Source organism: Pseudopodoces humilis, chromosome 24, assembly GCF_049639895.1.
Source record: "Pseudopodoces humilis isolate 2021_Gansu_Grassland_sample_001 chromosome 24, ASM4963989v1, whole genome shotgun sequence".
In the NCBI taxonomy this organism is placed as follows: domain Eukaryota; kingdom Metazoa; phylum Chordata; class Aves; order Passeriformes; family Paridae; genus Pseudopodoces; species Pseudopodoces humilis.
In genome coordinates, this window is record NC_142223.1 from 46,183 (window position 1) to 74,050 (window position 27,868).

The 27,868-nt window shown below is 50.7% G+C and overlaps 3 protein-coding genes across 10 annotated transcripts in view; 1 reads left to right on the forward strand and 2 right to left on the reverse strand.

Moving 5' to 3' along the window:
• Positions 1-9,579, reverse strand: part of CCDC30 (coiled-coil domain containing 30) — a 36,297-nt gene extending 26,718 nt beyond the window's left edge. For 2 of the 6 annotated variants that reach the window (XM_088066581.1, XM_088066580.1), the window contains exons 1-3: positions 6,500-6,589; positions 6,133-6,300; positions 5,180-5,300 (exon numbers count right to left, since the gene is read on the reverse strand). In XM_088066581.1, coding sequence (XP_087922707.1) covers positions 5,180-5,300; positions 6,133-6,300; positions 6,500-6,589 — 379 coding nt within the window. Of the gene's footprint in view, positions 1-5,179; positions 5,301-6,132; positions 6,301-6,499; positions 6,590-9,566 lie in introns of those variants that run through there. The other 4 variants (XM_088066584.1, XM_088066585.1, XM_088066583.1 and 1 more) reach the window with 4 other exon arrangements.
• PPCS (phosphopantothenoylcysteine synthetase) lies at positions 9,320-12,773 on the reverse strand. 3 transcript variants are annotated; one of them, XM_014261706.2, is made up of 3 exons: positions 12,226-12,773; positions 11,483-11,559; positions 9,320-9,959 (listed from the first exon to the last, which is right to left on the reverse strand). In XM_014261706.2, the coding sequence occupies exons 1-3, from the start codon at positions 12,737-12,739 to the stop codon at positions 9,636-9,638; spliced, it is 915 nt and encodes a 304-aa protein (XP_014117181.2). In that variant the 5' UTR covers positions 12,740-12,773; the 3' UTR covers positions 9,320-9,635. The 3 variants fall into 3 exon arrangements, with proteins under 3 accessions (XP_014117181.2, XP_005533207.1, XP_014117180.1); XM_005533150.2 differs by having other exon boundaries at positions 11,483-11,586; positions 12,226-12,772; XM_014261705.2 differs by having other exon boundaries at positions 11,483-11,586; positions 12,665-12,683.
• Positions 12,774-12,903: 130 nt separating this feature from the next.
• On the forward strand, positions 12,904-27,048 carry ZMYND12 (zinc finger MYND-type containing 12). The gene is made up of 8 exons (XM_005533151.2): positions 12,904-13,002; positions 14,046-14,187; positions 19,152-19,323; positions 20,687-20,856; positions 22,861-22,983; positions 23,783-23,903; positions 25,444-25,589; positions 26,866-27,048. Exons 1-8 carry the CDS (start codon positions 12,920-12,922, stop codon positions 26,983-26,985), a joined length of 1,077 nt encoding a protein of 358 aa, XP_005533208.2. The 5' UTR covers positions 12,904-12,919; the 3' UTR covers positions 26,986-27,048.
• The last annotated feature ends 820 nt before the right edge of the window (positions 27,049-27,868 follow it).

The window sequence follows — 27,868 nt, forward strand, 5'->3', positions numbered from 1 at the left end:
GGTAAACATTAAACACCAGATTAAAGAGATACTGAGAGAACCAGAGAATCATTAAGGTTGAAAAGACCTCCTAGATCATCAGTTGTGACCCTCAGATCATCGAGTCCAACCTTGGAGAGAAAGCAAACAGATGGACACAGAGTCACAGATGTTTTCTTTGGCAGGAGACACACAAAATACCAGATCACTCCTAGAGAGCATCACTATTTTCCCAAGGAGTGTCTAGGAAGGAGGCAGATCTGAACACCTTTAAGAATTAAACTTCCAGTGCTTCAATGTTTATCCAGAAATTATAGCCAGGAAGACTCTGTACTGGGAAAAACTTCCAGACTCAAGTGTCTCTAAGGCAGAAAGGCAACAACAGGATTTGCAGGAGTCAGTTTATGGCTGGGCACCGTTGCACAACCAAGTTGTTAAAAAGACCCCCTGGTTGGTGTGGTTGGAATTTACCTTCCAGGAGAAAATGAGGAACCTTTGGTGTCTGGCACGATGAGGGCAGCAACTCCTGCATTGGATCCAGCAGCTTATGGAGCCAGGGGAGGGCTTTTCAAACTCTCCCTGTGTAATTCATATTAAAACCAAAACCAACAGACCAAATTTCTAGCCCAAACCAGATCAAAAAGGCTTCCAAGTGTAGTAAGATGGGAAGTGCAGGAAATTGTATAGAGGTAGGAGGGATATTCACACTCTTTCCCTGCTCCAGGATCTAGAGCTGGACAGCAGAGGTTCAACAGAGCAAATATTACTGACACAGGACATACAGAGCCCTGGACAGGACAAGCCTGTCCCTCTCTGTCATGCACTGATTTAACACAGGACCTAGCACAATCATATCCTGAGGCTCTGATCAATCCCATGTTTCCACTCTGTGCTTTGCAGCCGGCTCCATCCAGTCCTGTGGATGGAAAACACCCTGCGGTTTCCCAGGGAGACAAAGCACAGCCTGGTCAATACAGGGTCAAACAGGGCTCCCCAGAAGCTTCCTGCTGCAGCAGAGCAAACAAGGCAGTATGCAGGGTCCAAACGGCTCCATGTGCCTCAGGAAGAGCCCATGGATCACACTAAACCGAACCTGAACCTGCCTGGCACCTTCCTCCCGTGGTTTTGCCAAATCCCAGCTAAAACGAACAGAAACTGCTCTGGTTTATGCCCAGGATGGGAACCCATGTGTGCAGAACCACCTTCACCTGCCAGTGCTCCCCTTGTCCCCAGCCTGCAACGCAGGATGTAGTATCATTTTAGATCCCACACATATTCCAGAGACTGCAGAGGAAACAGGATTTGTGAGGATGAGGGGGGTCTGCCCATACATCCCAGGTTACCTATGAGTAAACCCCACTGATTCCTTACAAACCCATTCCCTCCCCCATCCAGTGTCCGGGAAGAGCCAACCCCTGCCCAAGGCACTGTCACACAACAGCTCCACTGGCATCTCCCACCTCTGTCCACGCTTGTTTGAAAGCAAATTTTATATTAATATTTGTATTTTGCTACCCCAGGAATACTCTTGAGAAACAGCAGCCACATCACCCCACCACAACCCTACACCCTCCAGCCCTGCTGGATGTGTTTAACCAGCCCAGCTGTTAAAACAAACAAGCTCAAACCCTGACTGGTTTTTCTTTTAATTCCACTTTTTAAACAAATCCAGGCAGCTTCCCCCAGCACTGTGTTTCACTGCCATTCCAGCTCTTTTTCAGGAAGGCCTTTGGGAGCACCATCGATCTCCAACAACCTCCAACAACACCCAGCGCATTCATTGCAAGAGCATCAGAAACGGATCAGGAACTGCCTGGAGGGAAGGAAAAATGTCACTCTGGGCAGAGGTATCAGATGACTTGATGCTCAGCTCGATGGCCCAGCATCAACCAGCCTTCTGCCTGTAGGAACCTGTGAGCCCAGGATGGGCAGGAAGCAAATGTGTGAGCAGAGATTTACTTTTTATCTTCAGAAACTGCTCAGTGTCAGTCACCAGGACTAACTATCCTCGGGGTCCAAAGGAGAGCTGGAGAGAGACTTTGGTCAAGGGCCTGGTGTGCCACACCAAGGGGGAATGGCTTCCCACTGACATAGGGCAAGATTAGATGGGATACTCGGAAGAATTTCTTGTTTGTGAATGTGGTGAGGCCCTGGCACAGGCTTCCCAGAGAAGCTGCAGCTGCCCCATCCCTGGAAGTGTCCAAGGCCAGGCTGGATAAGGCTTGGAGCAAGCTGAGATAGAGGAAGGTGTCCCAGCCCATGGCAGGGGGTGGAATGGGATAATCTTTAAGATCCCTTTCAACCCAACACGTTCCATAATTCCATGATTTTATAAAACAGCTTTTAGCAGATCAAGTTGCTCTAAGTGATTCCAGACCAAGCAGTTTCTGATCCATTTGTCTGCTGTTGGAAGAGGAGTGTGCTCAGACCCAAGAGCCCACATGGGGGTCTCTGGGCTCTCTTCCCCAGCTCTCAGCTCAGGTGTATCAGCACCAATCCTGTCCTTCACCCTGCATCATTCACAGCTCAGGCCCCTCCTTTGCATCACCAGCTTGAACCAGACACTGTCCCCAGCTGCCCCTTCCCATTCTCCTTTCAGTGCTTCCAAAAGTTACCAAACACCATCCTGTCCTCTTGCCTTGCCCACATTTTTAACAATCCCAGCAGACCAGATACTGTCTTTCCACAAGCCTCTTTTCCAGCCCAATCCACTGGACCATCCTACGCCTGCTGAGACAGTCAGGTGTCCTGCAAAAATAACGGGGAGCAAGGGAGCACAAATCCTACGGGAAGCAGCTGAGGGAGCCGGGAAAGGGGCTCAGCCTAGAGAAAAGGAGGCTCGGGGGGACGTTCTGGCTCTCTACAACACCCTCACAGGAGGGGACAGCCAGTTAGGGGTCAGGCTCTGCTCCCAGGTAATAGGGACAGGACAAGAGGGAACGATGTCAAGCTGTGCCAGGGGAGGTTCAGGTTGGATATTAACTGAAAGGCTGGTCAGGCACTGGCACAGCTGCCCAGAGAAGCGGTAGAATTACGATTCCTAGCATTGTTCAAAAAATGTGTGGATGTGGCACTTGGAGGAACGGCTGGATTTGATGACCCTAGAGAGCTTTTCCAACCTAAACGTTCCCATGACTCCAAGAACTCCGATGAAAAGCAAAGGCCTGGGGAACAGACACAGGGATGCAGCATAGAACCCTCCAGCAGGGACACATTAGAGACCTGGAGCAGCCCAACAGAGGCCTTTGGGATTGTGCAGCATCTCCAGCACAAGCACATCCAGCCACTCCATACTAGAGATGGCATGGGGAATTTTTTTATGAAGAGGCTGACCTAGAATCATGGAACCACAGAATATCCTGAGCTGAAAAGGACACACAAGGATCATCCAGTCCAACCCCTGACGCAGGACACCCCAACAATCCCACCCTGTGCATCCCTGGGAGCATTGTCAAAATGCTTCTGGAGCTCTGGCAGCCTTGGGGCCAGGACTATTCCCTGGAGAGCCTGGTCAGTGTCCCACTACCCTCTGGGGGAGAAACCTTTTCCTGACATTCAACATAACCCTCCCCTGACACAGCTTCAGCCATTCCCTCATGTCCTTTCCCTGGTCCCAGAGAGCAGAGATAAAATCCTACTCCAGAGGAACTGCAGCCTGGGATGAGCTCTGCCCTCAGCTTGCCCTCAGCCTCCTCTGCTCCAGCTGAACAAATCTGGATGAAAGGAACAGTCACTCAATAAAGTGCTCTACAAGGACCCAAAACATCTCGGTGCTGCACCTCTCCCTGCAGATGACAGCCCAGAGGAAGCAGGGCTTCCAGATTCTTAAATTATCCACACACATATCAGGACAGCAGCCAATGCCAGCAGTGAGTCAACAAGTCCTGAACTTCAAAATCTGAGTGATACCCCAAAAAAATCCCTCCAGAAACACTCTGCAGCACCAAAGACACAAAACCCCCTCAGGGACAACACACTGGGAACAACTGGATGGCAACCAGCAATCCCTCCTGGATACACCGAGATCCACAGACAAGGATCTCAGCTTCCATTCCAGGGGTACTCATTGCTCAACATCCTCAGGAATCCCTAAGAAGTGGAGAAAGTCCAAAGGAGCAGAGCCACCAGGAAGAAATTGCCACGCTCCAGCTCTGGGGACATTCTGTCCTTCTCCTGCCACCTTGTGGAAAGGGAAAGAACCAGGAACAGAGTTTTCTGCCACAGCAAGACTCTCAAGAGCTCATTATTCATTTTAACCTTTGTAAGCAGCCTTTTCACCAGAAACCACGGCTTTAAGTGCCCAGAGACATCAAATTTTTAGGTAAATCCATCTTTGGTGTCACACCACCAGATGTGCTCCCTGAAAACCTAACTGATGCTCAAAATTTCCCCCGAACTCCTGTATTTTCTGCCCCAAAGCCTGAATTACAAAGAAACTCCAAGCTGTGCCATCACCCCCAATTTTATCTTAGGACCAGGACAATACAGCTCACAGAAGGAGTTAATGGTGACATGGACTATGAGCACCACTGAAAGTGCAACAGAAGACTGAAGAAAATCAAGAATTAAACCTAGCAAAAGTGACCCTAGAGTTTAAAAATAAATTATTGCAAATTAAATAGGTGAAATTATTTGTTTAAACAAAATTACTGAAACTCTGAGGGGCCCCGAGCAACTTGGTCTAGTGGAAGACGTCCCTGCCCACGGCTGGGGATGGATTTGGATGAGTTTTAAGGTCTCTTCCAAACAAAACCATCCTGGAATTCCGTGACAATGAGCACACCCAGTTTTTGAATTGCCAGAACAATTCCTGTCCCTCACATTGTTTTTAAAAATGTGGAGTCTGTGTAAACCAAAGCCAAGAGCAAATTCACTGACTTGGTGGAAGCAACAGATTAAAATTTAGAGCTGGAAACCAAAGAGCACCATCGATTCTGGTCTTCAAACAGGCTCTGGAAGATGCTTCGTGCAGCAGTAGAGCTACATGGAGAACCTGCCAAACTCCCTGAATAAAGGCAATAAAAGCAGGCAAGGACCTCACAAATCTGTTTCAACAGCTCATTACCACTTTTAGCAACTTCTCAAACAACAAACCACTGCAAACTCCCTAAAAAACACTGCTCAGCTCTCCAAGAAGCTTTGCAGACCAAACACCTGCCAGTGCATTCCCAGGGGCCACACTCCAGAAGGAAGGGATTACCCTGTTGCAGCTGTAGCTGTGCCAGCTCCAACCTGAGCTGCTCATTCTCCTTCTCATATTCAGAGGCGATGGCATCCTGCTCTTCCATCAGTGTATGGACATAGCCCACGTAGCTTTCTACCTGGAATAAAGAAAATCCAGCTATTCCCATGTCTGCCGGTGCCTCCAGTGAGCCAGCAGCACAAAAAGTTCTCCAACCCATCCTGTTTACAGGATAACCTCAAATATTTGCAGGACAAATGTCTTATGCCTTTGGAACACCTGGGAACGGTAAAACTTTGAGTTCAGGAAGTCATGAAGCTATGGGAGTGCTGGGATGTGGGGAGCGTTTGACCATGGCTCTTTGGGAGCTGCTGAGCTCACCAAGTGCTTTTGATGCCCAATATGAGGAATGGGGACATAAACCCCAAGTTCCCAATGACACACCTGAACCTGCTGCTGCACAGAGGGGGATCGGTGGATACAGGCCTATATGGGGTAGGTTAACCCCAGGCGTATCCCAGAACCACTGAGCTTGGAAAAGGCTCCCAAGCGTCCAACCTGTGACAAAACTTATCTCGTCACCAGATCAGAGCACTGAGTGCTACATGCAGTTGTTCTTTGGACTCCTTCAGGGACGGGGACATCATCACTGCCCTGGGCAGCTCCTACCTATACCTGACAACTTTTTCAGTGAAGAAATTTCTCCTCATGTCCAAGCTGAATGTCCCCAGGCACAACTTGAGGCCATTTCCTCTTGTCCTGTCCCAATTCCCTGGGAGCAGAGCCCGACCCCCACCTGGTTGCCCCCTCCTGTCAGGGAGTTGTGCAGAGCCAGATGGTCCCCCTGAACCTCCTTTTCTCCAGGCTGAGCCCCTTTCCCAACTCCTTCAGCCACTTCTCAGATTCTTCCTTCCCCAGCTCCGTTCCCTTCCCAGGACAGGCCCCAGCCGGGCCCGCTCTCCGGCCCTTACGTCTCTCATGTCCTGGGCCCGCCGACGCTCCAGCTCGCCCAGCTGGGTCTCCGCTCGCCGCAGAAGCCGCCAGGCCGGACCCAGGCGTTCCTCGGCTGGGGCGGTGGGTTCGGCGCCCTCCACCTGCAGCCAGCGCCGGATGGTGCCCGCCGGCACCAAGAGCTCCGCCTGCGGGGCAGCGAGAGGAGCCACGATAGATGGGGGACCGCGGGGACCCCGGCCTCCTCGGCCCGATCCTGGGGGTACAATCCATCCCCCGAAATCCCCCCCGGGCCGTCCGGCGCCGAGGGTACAAGCCATACCCCGAACCGCCCCCTGGGCTGGCCCCGGGGGTACAACCGGCCCCCGGCCGGTCCCGGACACCCACCGGAGCAGCAGCGAGCGCGGCCATGCGGCGGGACAGACACCCCGGCACCATGCCAACAGACCACGCCCCCCGCTGCAGCCGCGCGCCCATCAGCACTGCAGCGACTGCACCGCCTGAGGCCACGCCCCCACACACGTCACGTGGAGCGGGAGGCCGCGCCCCCCACGCTCCCGCCTGGCTCCGTGACGCCCCCTGGCGGCCGGTGGCGGGCGCAGCGCCGCTCCCGCCGGGGTCACCCCCGGGTCACCAAACGGGGCCAAAAGTTCCCCCGATTTTCTTCTAAACCCCAAGCGAATCTGCTGGATCTGAAGGGAAAGAGGGCAAGTACATGGAGCCAAGCCTAGAGAAGAGAGAGCTTTAGGGAGACCTTAGAGACCAAGCCAGTTCCTACAAGGGACTCCAAGAGTGCTTGGAGACTGACTTTGAACAAGGACATGGAGTGACAGGACAAGATGGGATGGTTTCTCACTGCCAGAGGGCAGGGTTAGATGGGATATTGGGAAGAAATTCTTCCCTGTGAAGGGGGAGGCCCTGGCATGGGCTGCCCAGAGAAGCTGTGGCTACCCCATTCCTGGAAGTGTTCTAGGACAAGTTGGATGGGGCTTGGAGCTAGCGGAAGGTGGAATGAGATGAGCTTTAAAGCACCTTGAAACCCAAAGATGACGTCATAAGATTGAGGAACTGAAGAGCTAAGTAGGTCCATCCTGAAAAACTGACTCACTGGCTGAAGACACTGTGCCAGGGGATGGTAAGAAAGGAGAAGACCGGGACATGGAGAAGAGGGACACGGCAGAGTTCAGCGAGGACCTTCCACTGACCCCTCTGGGATCCTCAGAAAGCAATGGACAGATCCTGGACTTACAGAAGCCACTTCCAACTTAGGTACCACAATTGGCATTTGCAGAGTGCTGATGCCCAAACACTGCCAGGGTGGGAGTACTTGTGGGCTTGGTTAAACCTCCCACATGGAAGAGGTGCATTCCTTACACAGGATGGCTGTGTCTCAGTTTGAGCTTAGGGCATCTCCCCAACTGGTACTTCACAAATAGTGGCAGACACAATGCTAGAAGCCCACAGTCTGTTCCCAAGTCCAATGAAACCCCAAGATTCCCAGGGCCCACTGCCCCAATCTGCTCCTCAAAAAGCTCAGATTATTTCTCTCCTTCCCAACCACCTCTGAGAAATTCCAGGATACTCTGAAGACAGCATTGGTGGCACTTCTCCCAACCCTTGTCCCAATACTCCCGCAAGGGCATGTTCAACTCACACAACTTTTTACATTTTCATCCCTGCTGGCCCATCCAAGCTGTCTACAGAGGCTCCAAACTAACACAAGGAAAATCCTAGATTCAACATTCCCATCAATTACATACTGGGAGATGAAGACAGGCAATTCTTAGAGTTTATTCACCTTATCAGACCTAGCCACAGAGAAGTTGTGAGTTCCTTTTCCTAATTCAATTACCAGCTGGATCTCTCCCCTCCTGATCACCCTGGACTTCTCCCATCACTGATGGGATCTACCAATTCCATCCTTGTGCTCTTTTCGTGCTCTTTGCCTTTTTCCTTGTTTGCTGAGCACCCCTCACTTTCAGAGGATTGGTGTTATTACAAAATCACTTCTGCCTCCTGAACACTCCATGGTTTTACCCAGAGCAGTCTTGCCTCTGGAAATGTTTCCAGCATTCCCATGTGCTGTTGTCCTTCTTTCCAGGATCCAAATGAATCTATTTTGAGGACAGCCCGTGAGCAGACACACAATGGACAGCAGGAGAGCTGCCGCTAAATTTCTTGCAGGCATGAGGAACACACACTTTGAAGCTGGTAACAGCTGGAAGTGGGTTTATATAAAACCAGAAACATTCCAGCTCTAAACCCACACAGCCAAGAGGAAGCTTCCCCTCCCAGGGTCAATCACTGCCATCCCTTCTGCTGTCAGAGAATAAGCCTGGAAAAGCCCTCCAAGATCACTGAGTCCAACCATTCCCCCAGCACTGCCATGTTTACCCTAAACCCTGTCCCCAAGTGCCACATCCACAATTTGTTTTGAACACTTCAAGGGATGGTGACTCCACCACTGCCCTGAGCATCCTGTATGAATACTTGAACACATTTCCATGCGCAATTTTCCCCAATATCCAACCTTGAACCTGCCCTGACACAGCCTGAGGCTGTTCCCTCATCCTCTCCCTCGTTCCCTGAGAGCAGAGCCCAAAACCCCCCTGCCCTGACTGCCCCGTCCTGTCAGGGAGCTGTGCAGATCCAGAAGGTCCCCCTGAGCCTCCTTTTCTCCAGGCTGATCCCCACTCAGCTCCCTCAGCCGCTCCTGGTGCTCCAGACCCTTCCCAGCTCCATTCCCTTCCCAGGACACCCCTTCTCCAACCTTGGCCTCAAGCTTGGATCCATCTTCTGTGGTCTGTGCCTAATGTGGCCTTGCTTTTATTTACAGAGCAGTGACACTTGAGTCTTATTTGGTGAGAGCTGCCCAAACACTGCCTTGAAAAATTTCCTGGTGCAAATGGAATATGAAGCAAAGCAACCTTCAGATACCTGGGATGGAAGGAAAACCTTTGAAACAGCTGCTTTAGGGACGCTGCTGCAGCACCTGAAATGTAGGAACATGGGATCTCTCCCAGGATCACTCCTGGCACAAGAGCTGCTCCCCTGAAGTCTCTGTCACCTCATTCTCCTTTTTGCTACCCTGGTTTCACCATCCTCTCTCAACACCAGATGATTCCCCACTCCAGTCGTAAGACTTATGTTTCTTTCCTGCAAAGCCCCATTCCTTCCTCCAGCCACTCTAAAAGAAACTTCAAAGAGGGAGATTGAAGAAATTCTTTATATACAGAGATCTTAATCATTTCTCATCCCCCCAGTTCTCCCAGCCTGTGGGACAGAAACATGGAAGCTCCCTTCCTCCTTTAGACACGAGGACAAATATCCTTTGGAATGGTTTCACTCCCATGTATTTCTCTTTTACAAAGCCGCAATAGCCATGACCAAGCTGTATAAAAGTGACAGTGTTGGACAGCCCTCCTTAGTATTCCGTGGGGATTGGTTTATTTACCTGGACAGGCAATCAGTCCAGTCCCACTCCCTCTGCAGCACAACTCCCTTGTTTCCTCTGAGCTGCTCCTCAACCTTTTCTCTCTATAAAGGCCGTGTGCTGGCCCTGGAGGTAACTCACAATCTTCTCCTCTATTTCCATGCCTTGTGCTATTTCCTCATCGGACAGGGATAAGGGAGTCTGTGAGTCCCTGGTGACAATGATGACAGAGGTTCTCCGGGATTCCAGGACATTGGCCACCACCACCTGGTGCCGGTATTTCTCCAGAGCCTGCCGAGATTTATCCAGGAGGATCTGGGGATCTGTCTCCAGTTTGAAGGAAATCACAAAGGCCTCAGGAGCCCAGTCTCTGACCAGGGGTGACAGCATTTTTGGCACCATCTTCATTGTGATCTGCAGTGGAGAAAGATAAAAAGAAAAAATCAGTAAAAACATTACAGGGAGTTTTATTAAGAGATGGGATGGGAAAGAGGGAAATTCCAGCTTTGTTTCATATTCCATGTACACCAGGAAGTTTTTCAAGGCAGTGTTTGGGCAGCCCTCACAATGTAAGGTTCAAATTACACTAAATTTAAATTAAATTATCCATGTGATGCTCGCAGTCAGGGGGTTCTGAGGCCACGCCACAGGAACTCTGCATTCCCAAAGCTAATCACACTGGGAGAATATAAACATGAGGGGAGAAGATTTAAAAAAAGCATTACAACTGCATAAATCTGAGTTTTCAGCTCTCCAGAATTCAGATAGTTTATCATACCTTCACCTTTCCCTCTATCAACTCCTTGAAACTCATGAGGCATGAAAGTACTAAAGCATGGGGAAAAACAGTCGGAGACTTTGTCCTCCAGTTTCCCAACCTCTGGATCCATCACTGGGAATCAGGCCAGGTCTCATCTTTCCAATGCTAACAATAAATAATGAAGCCCAGCAACTTCTTGGAAAGTAATTAATTAAATACATTTGGTATTTGTTACGTAAAGAATTCCAGAGCCACCTGCTCCCATTTCTGAGAGAGATCTCGGTGCTGCAGTTTTGGACTGTCATTTGTACAAGCAACATGGATCCCAGAGTCATGGAATGGTTTGGGTTAGGGTTGGGTTATGGTTAGGATTAGGGTGGGACCTTAAATGCCATCTCATTCCACCCCCTGCCACGGGCAGGGACACCTTCTGCCAGGTTGCTCCAGGCCGGAACCAACCTGGCATTCAACACTCCCAAGGATGGGGCAGCTACAGCTTCTCTGGGCAACCTGAGCCAGGGCCACACCACCCTCACAGGGAAGAATTTCTTCCCAATATCCAATCTAAATCTCTTCTGTCAGTTTGAAACCATTCCCCCTTGTCCTAGCACTCCCGGCCCTTCTCCAAAGCCTCTCTCCAGACAAAAGGCAGCAGCTCAAGTACTCCAGGAGCTATTCTTGGAGCATTTCAGCTCTCTGAGACCCACCCTCTCCTCATCTCCATGGAAGCACAGGCAGCTTTAAAGGACAGTCAGGAGAGCAGGAGGCACCAGAGGCCCCTCTTCATGAGCCACACCACAACTGCAGACATGCTGAAGCTGCTTCATATCAGACAGAGCAGCACTGACCTCCCAGCAGATAACCCATGGCACCACTCACCCCTTCATCCCACCCTAAAAATAAACCTGGATCAAAGGAGAACAGGGCTGATCCTGCCCTGTCCTCTTATCTGGGCCCCTCAGTGCAAGATAAGAATAAAACAATGCAATTTCAGGATTTCCAGGGTACTGTCCCTGTGGGATCTCACCCTCCTGTTCCCTCTAACAACATACACGACCTGCAGCTTTGCAGCCTTCCCAGGCTTATCCACAGCCAGTTCTCAGGAGAAGGACCCTGGAAGCAAGGAGGGGATGGTTGAGAGGGGTGGCAGAGGGAGCCATGCCCAGGGGGGCCTCACCTGCAGGGGCCCCTCCGAGGACTGGATCTTGTGCTCCGGCATCTCAGAGACCGGGATGTAGAAATCCGACACGGCAGCTGCCAGGTAGAACATGACACTGGAGCCTGTGGGAACATGACTGCTGTCCCCCACTGCCATGGCCTGTCCCTGTCACCCCAGAGCCAGCCAAGCTGCCACCCGCACAACATCAAACAGGGGAGACCAGGGCCTCCCTCAGGGATCCCCCAGCACAATCCCGAGCAGGGCAGCACTGATCCCATCCTGGGGTCCCCTCAGACACACTGTTCTCCACTTGGGTCTGTATCATCCCCTCCTCCCAAGCCTCAACAGCCTCCAGGGACAGCCGAGACCCTCATGCCAGGGTGCAGGAGCCCTCCAAGCAAGCTGGCCCCCTTGTCCCCTCACGCCAGAGCCCCACGGGCCCCGGGATCACCTCATACCTGGGCCCTGGGGCCACCTTGTGGGGCTTCTATCTTCTACCCCATGCCCCTCGACCTTTCCCCCACAACCACCACATCATCTCGTTCTTGGTCCACCCGTCCCCTCACACTGGAGACCCCCATCCTTAATCTTCACACAGGACCACCCTGTTCCCTCATTCCTGGGCTCCCTCGCACTGGAGACCCCCCCTGGGGGCTTCATCCTCTCTTGCCTTGTGCCCTACGAAGCGGTGGCCACCCCGCCCCCGATTCCCGGGTCCCCCCGGTTCTCCCCGTGCCCTCACGCCTGGGCTCCCCCCGTACCGAGGGGCGCCAGGGCTCGAGCGGCCGCGCGCAGCAGCGCCAGGTACTCAACGAGCCCGGTGAACTCGATGGGGAGCAGCGCGCCAGCCTCGGTGGCGCGTCGGTACTCGCGGAGCGCGGGCAGCAGCGCGGGCAGCGCGGCGGGGGCGGCGGCCACGCCGGGCGGCGGCCCCGGGGTGAGGCAGAGAGCGTCGAGGAGCGCGGGCCCGTGCGGCGGCAGGGCGCGGGCCCAGGGGAAGGCGGAACGGGCGCGGTGCAGAAAGCACACACCGTACCCCGCCCGCACGAGCCGCTCGGCCGAGGCAGCCCCGCGCCGACCGCTGCTGAAGTTCTCCAGGAAGCGCACGGCACGCGCCTCCAGTGGCACCTGCGTCCCGCCTGACGTCACCAGCGCCACGCGCCGCCCGCGTGCCGCCTGCGCCGCCGCCCAAGCCCGCACCCGGCCCTCGGTCGCCGCCGCATCCACGTTGCTGTCTTCGTCCTTGTCCTTCTCCTCCTTCGCCACCGCCGCCATGACCGGCCCGCACGGCCCGCCGGAAATCGCGTGTGTCACGTGCGTTTCCCCGTACCGGAAGTGTTGTCTCGGCAACGGAACGCCAGTAACGTCGTGAGTGTTTGTCGGAAGTTATGGATCCCGCCTCACCGGAAGTGTCACCCCGGCAACCGGGGACGCATCGAGGGTTCAGGGCCGGCCATGGCGGGGCTTCCGCGTTGCGAACTGTGCGGGGCCCGAACGGCCCCGCTGCGCTGCCCCGGCTGCCGCCTCACCTGCTACTGGTGAGAGACCCCAGGGTGAGGTCCAGGGACAGGAGGCAGGGATTAGCTCCAGGATGAGGCTCGAGGCACAAGCAGAAAGCTTGGGATAAGGCTTGGTATTCAGGATGAGGCCCAGGGAGGAGGAGGCAGGAACACACCTGGAACAGGACGAGAGCCAGGGCTTGTCCCACAGAAAGAACAAGGACACGAGGCCTAGGATAAGACACAGGGCATGGGAAGAAGGCCCAGGGTGAAGCCCAGGAAGCAGGAACCAGCCACAGCATGAGGCTTAGGACACATGGAGAAGGCCCGGGATGAAACATAGGATGCAGGAACAGGCCCAGAACAAGGACAGAGAGACAGGGACAAAGCATGGGGTGTGGTCTGGTACACAGGCTAGAGGCAGGGATTATCCCTGGGATGAGGCTCAGTACATAGGGACAAACAAGCCTCACAAAGCCCGGGACACAGGGATGAGGTCTGGGACAAAGCTCAACACGTAGGGATGGCCTCGGGAGGCAGGGACCAGACCCAGGGTGGAGCCTGGGAACCTGGAGAAGGCCTAGGCTGGAACTCAGCCAGCAGGGCAGCAGGAACTGGAGTAGGCACACTCACCTGGAATGCTCCTGCTGCCTTCCAGCAGCTCCTGCATCAGGCAGGAAGCAGAGCTGGGAGCTCTGGAGTGTCACACAAACATCCCTCACACACCCTCAGAGCAGACACTGAGTTCCAGAATATTCCCTGTTCCCACAGTGACTGGGATGGGTTGGTTTGTGGTTGTTGTTTTTCCAGTGTTGGAATCCAGGGATTATTTCAAACTTAGCTGTATCAGAAGTTCAGAGGGTGATTTAAATAAAGATTTTAACTCAGAGAACTGTGGGGATGTGGCAGGACAGTGCTGTGAAATGGGAATACTTGGAAATATCATCTATTGGGCACCCTGCAGGCAGCCTGGGGGCTCTGGGCAATTGTTGTGGAGAAAGCCCTGAAAGACAGCAGGGAATAATCTTCCCTTATATAATATCCCAGCAAATACCAGTATCCTTCTCCCCTCATTTTGCCAGTGATGTCTCCCACCAGAGAACCGACTGGATCAGCATCCATGGCCATATCTGCCACCTGCTCGTCCCAGTCCTTGGGCCCCAGCCCTGTTTCCGTTCTGAAAAGGACAGAAAACATGGCAAGGAGCAGCTGCTGAGGAGACAGGTGGGTACAGGAGGAACAAGCACAACTTCAAAGTGCTTCCAGGGATGGAATTCCAACTCCTCTCCCTATCCTGGCTGTGCAGGGTGGGACACACCAGAGGCAAACTGGGCTCACCTGGAATTTTCAGCCACAACAGGAGTCTTCAAAGCAGCCTGGGCTGTCACTGCCCAATCCCTATAAAACTGAAAGGAATTTCTTGCCTAAAACCAAGAAGGGGTTTTGCCTTCACAGGATCCACCCCTTTAGAATTCTTTCCTCTGGATACTCCCAAGGAAGAGGATGACACCTCCTTGGCTGGTTTGGGACTTGGTTGCAGAGATTTGGGGGTTGTTTTTTTTTAAACAAAACCTCAAAAATAAAGGGAGTGGGAGCACCCTTTCTGTCATTCCTGAGCTTCCAGTATTTTCCACAGTGTTTACTTGGTGTCCTGATCTTCCTCAGGCAGCAGCAATCCTGGATTTCCCACCTTGCCAAGGGTTGGTCCATCACCCTGTTTAGTCTGGGATTCAGCTGACATTTGCTTCTTCCAGGCCATTTGATGGGAGGGTATCCCCTTTCCCAGAGAAAAGGGGCAAAGAAACCAAGTCCCTCCTCTTTGTTTTCCTGGCCAGCTTGGAACACCCTTTCCCACTACGTGCAGCCTTTTTTCTCCATCAGGCCTGAGGGATGTGCAGATGTGCAGCTCCTTTCCGGCCCCAGTGGTTTGTAACTCCTTCTTTTTCTGCTTATGGAGTGGCAGGAGCTGCTGTTCTGCATTGTTACTAAAATAACCCACCCTGAAAATCCTCCCTATGGAAATTAATTTTCCCTCTACAGCAACTCCCAGACACAGAATAACAGGGCAGCTCACAGGGGGTTTGGAGCAATCCAGTGGTGCCACTGAGGAGACCCCTAATCTTTTTAATTTTACATGAATTATTATTTCTAAGGTGTTTCTGGCCCAACTGTGGGGCTTTGGGGACCAGCTCATTGCTGTCACCTTTCTTGGGAGCTTCCAGAAAGATGAAGGAAGTCCAAAGGCAAAAGTCCTGCTTGGTGAGACCTCATGACAGGCTTTAGGCAGCAGATTCCTTTTGGTTTTATAGGAATTGGACAATGACATTACAGGCTGGTTTGAAAACTCCTATCTGGCTGAAAATCACAGGTGAGACTGTTGAGCAAAGTCCACAGAAAGTGTGTCAATCCAGTGTGTCCCAAAGGGAAAATGCAAAACTTCCTTAGTTCCAGGTTCTGTTCAAGGTGTTCTTTATGAAACCTGCAAGGAGCATTAAAATGGGTGTCATGGGGTTGTGACAGGATTTTGCATCCAGAAGTGCTTGAAGCTGTTCCAAGAAACTCCCCTGCTACTGAACACTGATGTTGACACTGATTACATCACTGACTTTATTGCAACTAAAATTATCCCCATACACTCCAACAGGCCACATGGCATGGAGGGAAGTGCTCCTTCATTATCTGGAAGTTAATCTGCTAGTTTAATTAGGTGAAGGGAAAGACAGCAGGAAGATGGGGCTAGTGGAGAGAAAGTCGCTCTTGATTGGGATTCACACTGGGTTAGAAAACAGCAGTCTGAAGCTGGAGCCTGGGCTTGGAATGGCTCCCTGGGCAAGGCAGGGAGAGAAGACTCCAGGGTTTTTTGGAAGTGGAGATTTTTATAAGCACCTTAACAACCCTTAGCATCATCTGTTCTTTGACCTTTGTCTCGAGCCTATTTAAATAAAATAGATTTTGAGAACAGTCTGTGCTGGGACACTTTGCTTTCCTTCTCTCTAAAGAAAGGAGGGAGACAGTGGAATTCCCTCAGTTTACCTGCTGGCCTTCTCAGCAAGAGGGAAAGTTAATTTGTGTTCAGCAGGATTTGGAGCAGCCAAGTTGGGCCTGGGCTGGCTCAGAGGTGTTTGGAGAGAGGGAAATTATTTAGCGCCTTGTCTCACTGGCTGCATCACATTCCTATTCCAGATCCAACAAAAGTGCTTAAAAAGTTCTTCCCTGTGAGGGTGGAAAGTTGCCCAGAGCAGCTGTAGCTGCCCCATCCCTGGAAGTGTCCAAGGTCAGGTTGGACAGGGCTTGGAGAATCCTGGGATAGTGGAAGGTGTCCCTGCCCATGGCAGGGGTTGGAATGAGATGAGCTTTAGGGTTCCTTCAACCCAAACCAGTCTGGGATTCGATGTGAAAAAGGCCTTTGGAGTCGAGGGAAAAGCTCTGCAGTCTCATGGTAACCAGAGAAAAAACCTTGTACCCAAAACCTGCCTTGGGTTCACTGCTTTTTGAACATTTCTGCTGTACTTCACCCACTCCTGCCGTGTGTTTGTTTAGAAAACATAGAGCTCCAGCCTCAGTCAGGACACAGGGAAACCTGGGCACATCCAAATGCCCTGTGGCTCACGGAGCAGGGAGCTGTGAGCCAGGAGGTTTTATGGGTTTCATTCCTTGTCTGTGCTCCAAAGCTTTGTTGATAGAAATCTGCTTCTGTCAACATAGCCAGGGGGGTGCCTGCAGACAGCACCTCCAAACTGACAGAACTCCAAGTTTCTGTTTGGAGAAGAGCCTCACCTGCCTGCATGATGTCAGCTCCCCACAGCTCCTGGGCATGGGAAAAGATCCATCCCAGCCAGCTCCAGCACTGCTCTGACTGCAAGTTCAGCTCCAGCTCACTGGAGCCTTTCCTCTCCCTGAAATCCTCATTTCTTCAGACACACCACTGATTTTGGTGCCTGAGAGTGAATAATGGATGTGGCACTGGGCCCTGAGTGTGTTCCCAGCCCACTGCTCCCACCTGGAGCAGAGTTGGGGTCCTCAGCCCTCTCAAACCCCAAAAACTGTGTGGGGGCATCTTCAGAGAAACCTCAATTTGTAACACACTTAGAAAGAGCTTAAAGTGGTAGGGCCAGGGGCAAGGGGGAAACCAGGGCAAGGCCAAGGGGAACCATCCTCTGAGGCTTGGAGTTGTGGTTGGAAATATTCACTGCTCCAGGGCTCCTCTTGCCTCCTGCCCTTCCTTCTCCTCCTGGAAGCTGTGTCAGAGTCCAACCCCAGCTTTGTCCTTACTGCAGACGTTTCAGGCCATGGGAAGCAACAATGATACCACTGACAAGGAGTGAAAAAAGAATGACCCAAATCTCCATCACCTCCCATATGCCAATCTGGGTGATGCCCACACACCAGGGTCTGCACTGGTTGCACCAGACTGGCACAGACAGAAAAAGCAGCCTGAGAAATACCATCTTTTCCTGCTGTTGCCCCAAGAATGTTCTGCTTTTCTCCTGGGTACCACCTGCTCCCTGGACACAGTGTGTGTTTCACAGAATCCCAAACTGGTTTGGGGTGGAAGAAACCTTAAAGTTCATCTTATTCCACCCATTGCCAAGGGCACTATCCACTATTCCGCCATCCCAGGTTGCTCCAAGCTCCATCCAACCTGGCCTTGGACACTTCCAGGGATGCCACAGCTTCTCTGGAAAACCTGCCTTTCCCCTCTCCATATTTTGATAGCTCAGGAATGGGCTCTGTGTTTTCTGGCTCTTGGTTTGCTTCACTGGAGATGGGGCTGTTGCTCTGGGCTGTGTTCTTTGTAATCTCATTTATCAAAAAAGGTGTCTCTTTACCTCAGCCAAGATCTCCAGGAAACACTCACAGGGTCTCCTGGAGCTCTCTGTCCCGGAGTTGCTCCTCCACCCATGGCACAACTCTGCCTCACTCCGAACAGTTCAAGCTCAGCAAAATGCCAAAGCCTGGCCTCCAAGAGCTCTGAGATCGGTCTCTGCCCAGCTCAGCCCCAGCTGCAGGCAAAGGGTGATAAAGGGGTGAACTGGTTTTTGTGTCCCACTGAGAAAACCAGGGTAGCTCTTGCAGCACCACTGACTCCCAGGCAGCTTTCCTGCTGCACCACTGCTATGAAAAGCTGATGGAGAAGTGTTAGTAGCTGGCTGGATGAGGCTCTGGGCAACCTAGCCTAGTGGAACGTGTCCCTTCCTATGACTGGGGGTGGAAAAGATGAGCTTGAAGGCCCCTCCCAACCCAAACCTTTCTGAGATTCTGCTATTTTACAAGGATCCTGACAGTTTTTCATTGGCATCCCTGTAAGGGCACAGTATGCACAGCTCCTGGCAGGGAGCAGGAATTGGGACAGACATCTGTTTGTGGAGCTGGGGGTTACATCAGCTGCTGCTAACAGGGGAGAGGCAAAATGGTGTGGACTGATAGGAACAGCAAAAGGCAGGGACCAGCTATACATGAATAAGTACAGGATAAGTTAGTCATTCTGACAAACCCAAACACTGCAGAAGCTGCTGCTCCACCAACCCTGGCTGGGGATGCTTTTGCTGAGTGTAACACATTCTGATTTTGACCAGTTTTCAGACTCTGCAGACAAAATCCCAGCCCAGGACCAGCCAGGAGAGAGTGGGGTGAAGCTGCAGTTCCCTGTGAGGAGCCCTCTCCTCACTCCCAGGCCATGTCTCCAGCAGTTGGAGCTGTGCCATGCTGGCACCACAGGGCTTGGCTGGCTCTGAGTCACGCTGGAGCCCCTGGCTCTAATCTCCTTTCTGGTCTTGTGATGATCATTTTCTGTGCTTCACAGCTTTTATTGCTGCAGCCTTATGAGACCTTGTCAGGAGGCGTAAAGGATTCTTCGTCCGGGAAGATACCACATGACCTGCGAGGATGTCCAAAGCTGTTCCTGGTCTAAGCAGGAACGGAGCCAGACTCTAAAATGCTCTAATATGACAGCTTTAATGTCTGTCTATTTATTACAGCCTCAAACTATGTTACAATTGCTGCTTTATAATTTGAAAACCCAAATTTTAAAAGAGCCTGTGCATCTGTAAACCACCTAGTCTAGTGAAAGGTGTCCCATGGCAGGGGATGTGATGAGATAGGCTTTAAGGTCCCTCCAACTCAAACAATTGTGGGGTTCTGTGATTTCCATTCTTCCTGTCTTTTTCCCCTGCTCTCTTTCCCTGCAGGAATCCCTCATTGCTGTGGCATTGAGCACAGCCCAGGGGTTTGTGTGGGCAGGGAAGCCCCTGGAAGCAATTCCTGCAGCACTACAAGCACTGCGCTTCAGCTCCCGAGTGTTTGGCTCTGGCTCTGTGCAGCTTGTACCCATTTATCTGCTCCTGGCTGAGGCCTCCACAGGTGAGCATTGTCAACATGGGAATGCTGGCAAGGGCAAGGTCTCCTGGGTCAGGTGTCTCGTTTCCTTTTGCCATTTATCTGGAAAGGAGCAACTCTGGGCCCTGCTCTGCCTCAAGGGCATTGCAAAGATTTGAACCATCCCACAGACACAGACACACACACACACAAACACACACACACACACCACCTCACACCCCTTTTCTGTGGCTCTGGGGAAAAGAATCTCTCAGCACTCAGGAGATCAATGAAATCAAATTAAATGTTTTCTCCTTCTGCACCAATTCCCACAGGCGAAGCTGTATGAAAGTTTATTCTTTACCTCTGTGGCCTCAGATGACTCTCCAAAGCATTCAATTCCAGAGGGTGGTTGGTTGTTCTTATCTCAGGGAACCAGCAAACATTTCAGAGGCCGTTTCACCCAAAGAACTCCCTGGTTCATTCACAAATCTTGCTCTGCCTGAGCAGAGCTTTTTCTCATTGTGTGCTTTGGAAAACATGGCAAATGAGGGCATGGGAGCTGCTCTCCTTGCAAGAGAGAGCCCTGTAAATCACTGCCGTTCCAGGAGCACACGCAGTGCTCTGCTGGCACAACGGAGCTGGCTCAGGGGGTGTTGTAAATGGTGGGGTGAGAGCAGGGAGAAAAAATGCTGTGAGTAATTCCAGTGTGATAAGGTGAGAGTCATCAGTACCTGCTTGGAGTAAACCTGTTTAGGCCGCATGTTCCAGAGAGATTGTGTGCAATGTATCCTCTGACGTGAAGCCAGGCTGGGACAGCTGGGGGTGTCCACCTGGAGAAGAGAAGGCTCCAGGGAGACCTCAGAGCCCCTTTCAGGGCCTAAAGGGGCTCCAGGAGAGCTGGGGAGGAACTTTGGACAGGAACCTGGAGTGCCAGGACAAGGGAGAATGGTTTCCCACTGCCAGAGGGCAGGGTCAGATGGGATATTGGGAAGAAATCCTTCCCTGTGAGGGTGGTGAGGCCCTGGCACAGGGTGGCCCAGAGCAGTTGTAGCTGGCCCATCCCTGAAAGTCTTCAAGGTTGGATGGGGCTTGGAGCAATCTGGGATAGAGGAAGGTGTCCCTGACCATGGCAGGGTGTGGAACTAGATGAGCTTGCAGGTCCCCTCCAATCTAAATCAGTCTGAAATTCTGTGTTTTCTGGCTCCTTTTGGAGCTCTCTACACATTCACCTGTCTGTAATTGAGACTTTAGATAACTGGGCAACTCAGAAGCACTTGGGAAGGAAGTGGGCAATCCCCAAACTGCATCTCTATATCAAGCTACCCCAAAGGTACAGCCACTTTTCAGATTAAAAAATGCTCCTTATCTTCCTTATTTCCCTGATTATTCCTACATGTCATTCTAGGCACTGGCCATCTCCGCCAGGCAGCCAAATATCTCTCCCAAGCCCAGTGGATCATCCTCCAAACCCCAGACTGCAGTGCTGCTCTTCAGTCTAAGTTACACCATGGGCTTGGGCTTTTCTCTGTTGCTGAAGGAAACCTGGACCAGGCTTTGTATCACCTGGCCAATGATGTAAGTCTCTTATAATACAGGAACAAGGAACTCTTCCATTTTAATTCCTTCTCTCCCCACAGATTGATATGGAAATGCCAACAGGCAGATTTTAGGTTTTGAGAGAGTTTACATCACAGACACCTGAACTGAGACACCTGAGGCACCTGTGGATCCATGTGTGAGCTAAAGATGTGTTTTGCCAGTTATCCCTATTCCTGTGAAGTGTGAAGAATCATGGAGCCACTACAGTTGGAAAAGCCCTCCATGATCATCAAGTCCAACCATTCCCCCAGCACTGCCACGTCCACCCCTAACCCATGTTGCTGAGTGCCACATCCACATGTTTTTGGAACACCTCCAGGGCTGGTGATTTTACCACTGCCTTGCACAGCCTGTTCCAACACTTGAACACCCTTCCCATGAAGAATTTTTCCCAGTATCCTACCCTGAACCTCCCTTGTCACAATTTGAGGCCATCTCCTCCCATCCTGTCCCTGTTCCCTGGGAGCAGAGCCTGATTGCCCCCCGCTGCACTGTTCTGTCAGGGAGTTGTGCAGAGCCAGAAGGTCACCCCTGAGCCTCCTTTTCTCCAGGCTGAGCCTCCCTCAGTCACTCATGAGTCACTCATATGTTCCTGATATTCCTTGTCTTTATGGCTTGTCCTTATAAATTTCTCCATCAACTTCATTACAGTGCTGAGATGCCCAGACATTCCTGCCCCAAACCGATAGAGTTGCCTTTTATTCCACAGATAATTTGCATTTTGGCTGTTATTTTCCTCAATACTTTCCCAGCTCTGTCACACATTATTTAATTAAGGCCTTATTTCTCTGTTTCAATATCTGGTTCAATGATGTTTTCTCCAATTCCACCTCTTTATCCATGAAAACAATTTGTTACATTGGACGTGGTCATTGCCAGCTGTGTTCCTGAGAATGCTTTGCCTGTCATTTGATCCTCCAAAGCCAGATGAACTTCTCCACATCCTATTTCTGTCCCATGTAGACTAAATTTATCCAGTGCCAAGTGATGTATACCCACTCCTGTGGAATTTGATAGTGGTTTTGTGTGGGTGTAAATGATGACATAAAGGGAGAAGAGTTATACCCTTTCTGTTATAACACACAACTCTGTCTCTGCTTAGTCTAGAATCCCTTTGAGCATTTGAGAATCCCACAAAGGAATCTCCCAAAAGGCTTTGGAGATTCCCAAAATCCTGGGGTTGGTTTTTTTTTTTTGTTTTATTTTTTTTTTTAATTCCCTAAATGTGGTGCCTGAAAGGGCACCAGGTAAGAAGTTTTAACTCTTAGCAAGTTCAGGACCTGCCTGGACCTTGGCTGCGTGTCTGGGATCTGCTGAGAGTCACACGCCAGCTCAGAATAGCTGGAATGCTCCACTGCCTTCCCACTGCTCCTCCAGGGCTCTGGGGGATGAACAGGCTACTCTGGGGTCTGGGAAAGCAGCAGGATGGGCTTTGGGAGAGGTGGGTTGGATGGGTGGCACAGGGAGAGGGAAGGAGGTGGGAAACCTGCCCTGGACTTTAGAGAATGAACCAAGCAGGTGGCTCTGCCCCAGCCAGGGGGGATTTAGGGTGTTGCATTCCCACGGATCAATCTCAAAATACAGCTCTTTAGTATGTCCCCATGGACAAACTCTGTGAACTAGGTATATTCCTATGGATCCTATGGATAAACCCCAAAATACAATTCTTTAGTACCTCATTCCCATGGATAACCCCAAAATATAGAGTTTTTATACTTTATTCCTTTACATAACCCCCAAAATACTTAATCCCTCATTCCTGTGGATAACCCCCAAAGAGAGTTTTTAGTATGTCATTCATTTACATAACCCCCAAAAAGCAGCTTTTAAGTACCACATTTTCCAATCACTACTAGGCATAATTTACACATTAAAAAACTCCAGCATTTACAATATTAATAATCCACAATGAAAAACTTCCCAGGTTTGACATGAGTATGAACCTTCTGGGGTTTATTTTTTGTTTAATATTGATTTCAGGTTTACCTGGCTACTGCTGAGTTTGGACTAAATTCTCTTGAGGTTTCTGGAGGGTACTTCCACATGGCAAACATTTTCTTCCACCAGAATAAAATGGATGCAGCAAACTCACTCTATACTGAGGTTGGTAGAACCAAAAATCATCCTCTGACTTTTTCTCAGCTCATTTTTGTGCTCTTTCCAACGTTTTTTTCCATTTCCTTTCAATGGGATGGTGACCATATCAAGTGTCATTGCTGCCTTTTAGGATCAATCCCAGAGAACCTTTTTGTACATAAATAATTCTCTGAGTTAAAACCATGAGACATTAATCCTGTAATAAGTTCAAAATTCTTAATAAATTCAGTTTGGGCAGCCAAACCTTGTTAAAAAACAGCTTTGCTACCAAACTTCCTGTGCCAAGGTTTAGAGTCCCACCAGTACAGAGGGTCTCTGATGATTTCCTAAATCCAGGGAAGAGTGGGATACAAACAAGCCACCTAAAATTTACACTGAGAATCAGTGAAAAGTCACAGTGATAAAAGATTTTCAGAATGGATTGATCAAGCAAGGAAAGTAATAATTATCTAATTGATTTAATAACTGAAAAAAACAGACTTTTTTTTGTTTCAATACTTAAAAATGCTGAGAGCTTCAAAATCCACCACTGTTCTTGTCCCAGACTTCAACTCAACTATCTTTTGGTGAATATTTTGGTTAGGTTTGTTCAAGTTAGGTGAAAATCCCTAATCAGCTGGAGAAGGGAGCGATTCCAGCTGGGGCTGTGTGGGAGAGGAGCTGTGTGATCCCTCTGGGAACATCCAGCCTAGCTCACTGACCCACAGGCGTGCGGAGGGGACAGGCCTGTGCAGGGACATTGTTTGAAGAACAACTGAATAGCAGGGATTCACAGGAGTGAAATAATTCCCATGCTTCCTGTCAGGTGAGCAGCCTCTGGCATGACTGGCTGCTGAGCTCCCTTCAAAGGCAGCAGCGAGTGCTCCGGGCCCAGGCAGAAGCATCACCGTTCTCTGAGGATGAGGAAGGCATCAAGGATGGGATGAGTAAGAGCTGCTGTTGCTCCAAAACCTTTGGGAAGTGCGGGGTTAAAGAGTCCCTGCACCCTACAGGTCATGTTGGCAGTGTTGGGGTTGGCCTGGTGTTTCCAGAGGCCGAATTTAATGGCAATGCCAAGTGTTCTTGATGTCAGTCCTCGGCAGATTGCCACTTAAGGAATGAGGGTGTTCCGTGGAAACCCAGCTTTGCCCTTGCTGTTTTCATTCTCCATTTCACAGCTCCCTTGGAAGTGACTGGAGCAAAGATTTGATTCATGGACTCATGGAATCATTCGGGTTAGAAAGGACCTTTAAAATCAAGTCCAACCACTCCTCCAGCACTGTCCTGTTCACCACTAACCCACATCCCAAATGCCACATCCACACATTTTCTGAGCACTTCCAGGCATGGTGACTCCACCATCTCCCTAGGCAGCCTGTTCCAATGCTTTACATGCCTTTCCATGAAAAAAATTCTTTCCAGTATTCCAAGTAAACTTCCCCTGGTTCAATTTGATACTGGAACATTCTAATTTCTCTGCAGCTCCTTCATCTCCATTTAATAATGGATGTGACATTTCAGCTCACTTAGGTGGGGGTACAGCTCCCTCCTGGAGCAGCAGGACATGATGAAATAGCCTGTACAGATAATTGGATGTATTAATCAGGAGAGTACTCTTGGGAGAAAGGCTGGGGAGTCTCTCACTGGCACACAAAGGTGCAGAAAGCATCAGTGTGCCCCTGGTACTACCTCAGGCTTCCCTGAAACCAGACCAGACTCTGGTTCTTGGCTCCTTTCTACCATCTGTGCTAATAAGGACATTGTTAGGAAAAGGAATAAAAACTTCTCTCCCTGGAATGTTCAAGATCAGGTTGGACAGTGCTTTGAGCAGCCTGGTCTAGTGGAAGGTATCCCTGCCCATGGCAGGGGGTGGAATGAGATGGTCTTTAAGATCCCTTCCAATCCAAAGCAGTCTGAGATTCTGTGATTATAAGAGAAACATTTCTGTAAATCTCATTTCCTGGCACTACCTCCATCAGGAGTTCCCAGAGTAGGAAGAACACTTAGACAGGGCTACAGGAGACTATCTTTTTAGACTTTCTACAGGAGTAGAAAAATAGTTCTTTTCCTGCAGCTGTTGTGACTCCACATCCTCTCTGAAGGCTGACAAAACACAAACACTGACTGGATGAAAGAAGTCCTGTTCATGGGCATGGAATTTGCATGAAGCTGGGATCATGGACACCCAGACTGTTTTGGGTGGAAAGGACCTTGAAGTTCACCTAATTCCATCCCCTGCCATGGGCAGGGACACCTTCCACTATCCCAGGCTTCTCCAAGACCCGTCCAACCTGCCCTTGGACACTTCCATGGATCCAGGGGCAGGCACGGCTTTTCTGGGCACCCTGTGCCAGGGCCTCCCAACCCTCAGACCATGTTGATGTTTGCAGTAGAAATGCTTTGCTGTCTAGAAGTGCCAGTTGGGCAGTTTTGAATCTATTCTCTTGCACAAATCCATCCATCAGGATCATTTCTTTCTCCATGCAGCCGAAGCCCAGTGCAAGGAAGGAACGCGGGTGCTGTGGGCGGTGCTGAAGGTCCGGGAACAGGGACCACTGCAGCATCCTGGGGAAACAGCCAGAGTGCTGCATGCCCTGGCCATGATCCACTACCTGGCCCTGGATTTAGCCAAGGTAGGTTGTGTCTGAAAGGGTTCAGGAGAACTGGCCAACTGCTCTGGGGATCACCCTATCTCCTGGTCCTCTTGTTCCCCAGCACCTTTCCTGAGCCCACAGTGCTGGTGATCAAGGACAAAGTGCCTCATAGCTCTCAAATCAAGGGCTTAGGTGGGATATTGGGAGGAAATCCTTCCCTGTGAGGGTGGTGAGGTTGTGGCACAGGTTGCCCAGAGAAGCTGTGGCTGACCCATCCCTGGAAGTATCCAAGGCCTGATTGGACAGGACTTGGAGCAACCTGTTCTTGTAGATGTCCCTGTCATGGGATATGAGATCAGCTTTAAAGTCTCTTACTATTCCATGATTCTGTGACCTGCACTCTGTCAAGACTGAGAATCCTGGTGGCTGTTTTGTCTCTGCCAGGCCAGTGGATCCTGCCGTTATCCACATTTTCTGGGTTCCTCCTTTATCTGGGCTGTCCTGGCAGTGTAGCTGCCTTTAGACCTGAGCTCAGGGGTTACACAGAGCGAGACATGGGGCTCACAAGAGCTATCCTTGAGACAGACTCCCCTGAGTTCAAGGTTCAGTCTATTTGAGTCTGTAATTCCAGTTTGAAATCTGCATTCCTGTATCTTTAGGGCTTAAAATTCACAGGTGACTGCTAAGTTCTTTGCTTTACCAAGAATTGATTTTGAGGAAGTGATGATCAGAAACCATCTGGAAATCAGGCCCCTCTGCTTGGGATCAGAGCTCAGCCTGGGTTTTGAGGAGTGAAAATACAGGTGGTGAAAAATACTGTGTTGAAATATTAATGATCTCTTCATTGTATTACAGAAAGCCACGACTTGGGAGTGTTTGGGAGACACAAATTTGAATTTGTTTGAAAAAGAAAAAAGACAAAGCTTTATAATTGTGAGACTGTCTAATCCCTGGAAGTACTACCATATTTAGTTCCTTATCAATAGAATTTAAGGACTTAGTTCATTTTTTTTTTTTTTTTTTTTTCCCTGACAAAGCTTTGGGATTGTTCAATAGAGCTGTGTTAGACAGGAGGTGATGTCCAGTACAGGGGGCTGGGGGCAGTAATCTCCTGTCTGCACCACTGGATCCTAAATATGGGATCTGCTGGCAGCTTTAGGCTCTCCTGTAAAGCAGCTTGTACAGGTCACCTCAGAAAGGGAGCCTGGATCCGCTCCAAGCTGCTCCCACACTGAGCCTCAGCAGATATTTAACCACCCCATGAGAAAAGCCAGACTGCTGACAATTCCTGGGTGTTTCTTCTGTCCTATTCCAGGCCCAGGAGGTGGGGATGAAAGCCTTTGACCTGGCCAAGCAGCTGCCCCAGCAAGACTCTCTAGAAACCATTGGTCACCTGCTGGAGTTGATTAACGCGCAGTTTTCCCACACCACATAAAAACTGGCTCTGCCAGACCCAGGTGTTCGGCCAGGTTCTCTCTAATCCAGGCACCTGAACACCACGAACGTCACGTGCCCTTGGTCCTTCCTGCTGCTGCCTCTTTCCAGCTGCATCCCTGGCTGTCCTAAACTGTTTGGAAAATAAACATTTTGGTCTGAACTAGTCTTCATGTGCTACTCCACCTCTGTAACCTCTCAGAGAGTAACAGCACCAGGGTGAGAAACAAAAGCACCATGAATACACTGAATAAATCATTTATTGGCCAGGTTGGGAATAAGCAAACAGCCTCTCACAGCCTTGTGGTGGCTGTCCAGGAGCCAAGATGAGGTCAGGTATGTTTCTTACCAGCTTTTCTTGCCGGTTTGGTGAGGGAGATCCTGTAGAGGGATAAGAGAGGGACTCAGGGAAGGGCTGGGGTGGTGGACACCTGCTCCTGGGGACCTGGTTGGGCTTGACAAGGTGTTGCAGCTCCCTGTAGAGCTCCTCCATCTCCAAACCAATTTCCAGAGAATCCCAACCTGGTCTGGAAAACCAGCCTGGTTTAAAGCTCATCTCACTTTGCCCCCTGCCACGGGCAGGGACACCTTCCACTGCAGCAGGTGCTCAGAATTTTCTCTTTCTGCAGAGTTTCTCATAGCTCTGTGCACTGAGAGACTCCTCTGTTCCATTTTCATGGGCAGAAGTTCCACAGGAAGAACTTCAATCCAGGAGGGACCACTAGAGACATGAGGGACTCTAAGCAGTCTTGAGGAAAAGAATGAAAAGGCTCCAACTGGGGATTCTAACCTGAAGGAGATGTAGTTTCCTCCTGACAGAGAGCTGACATCCCTTTGCCACCAACCTCAGGAGGAGGTGCCACCCCGAGGCCCATTCCCCACTG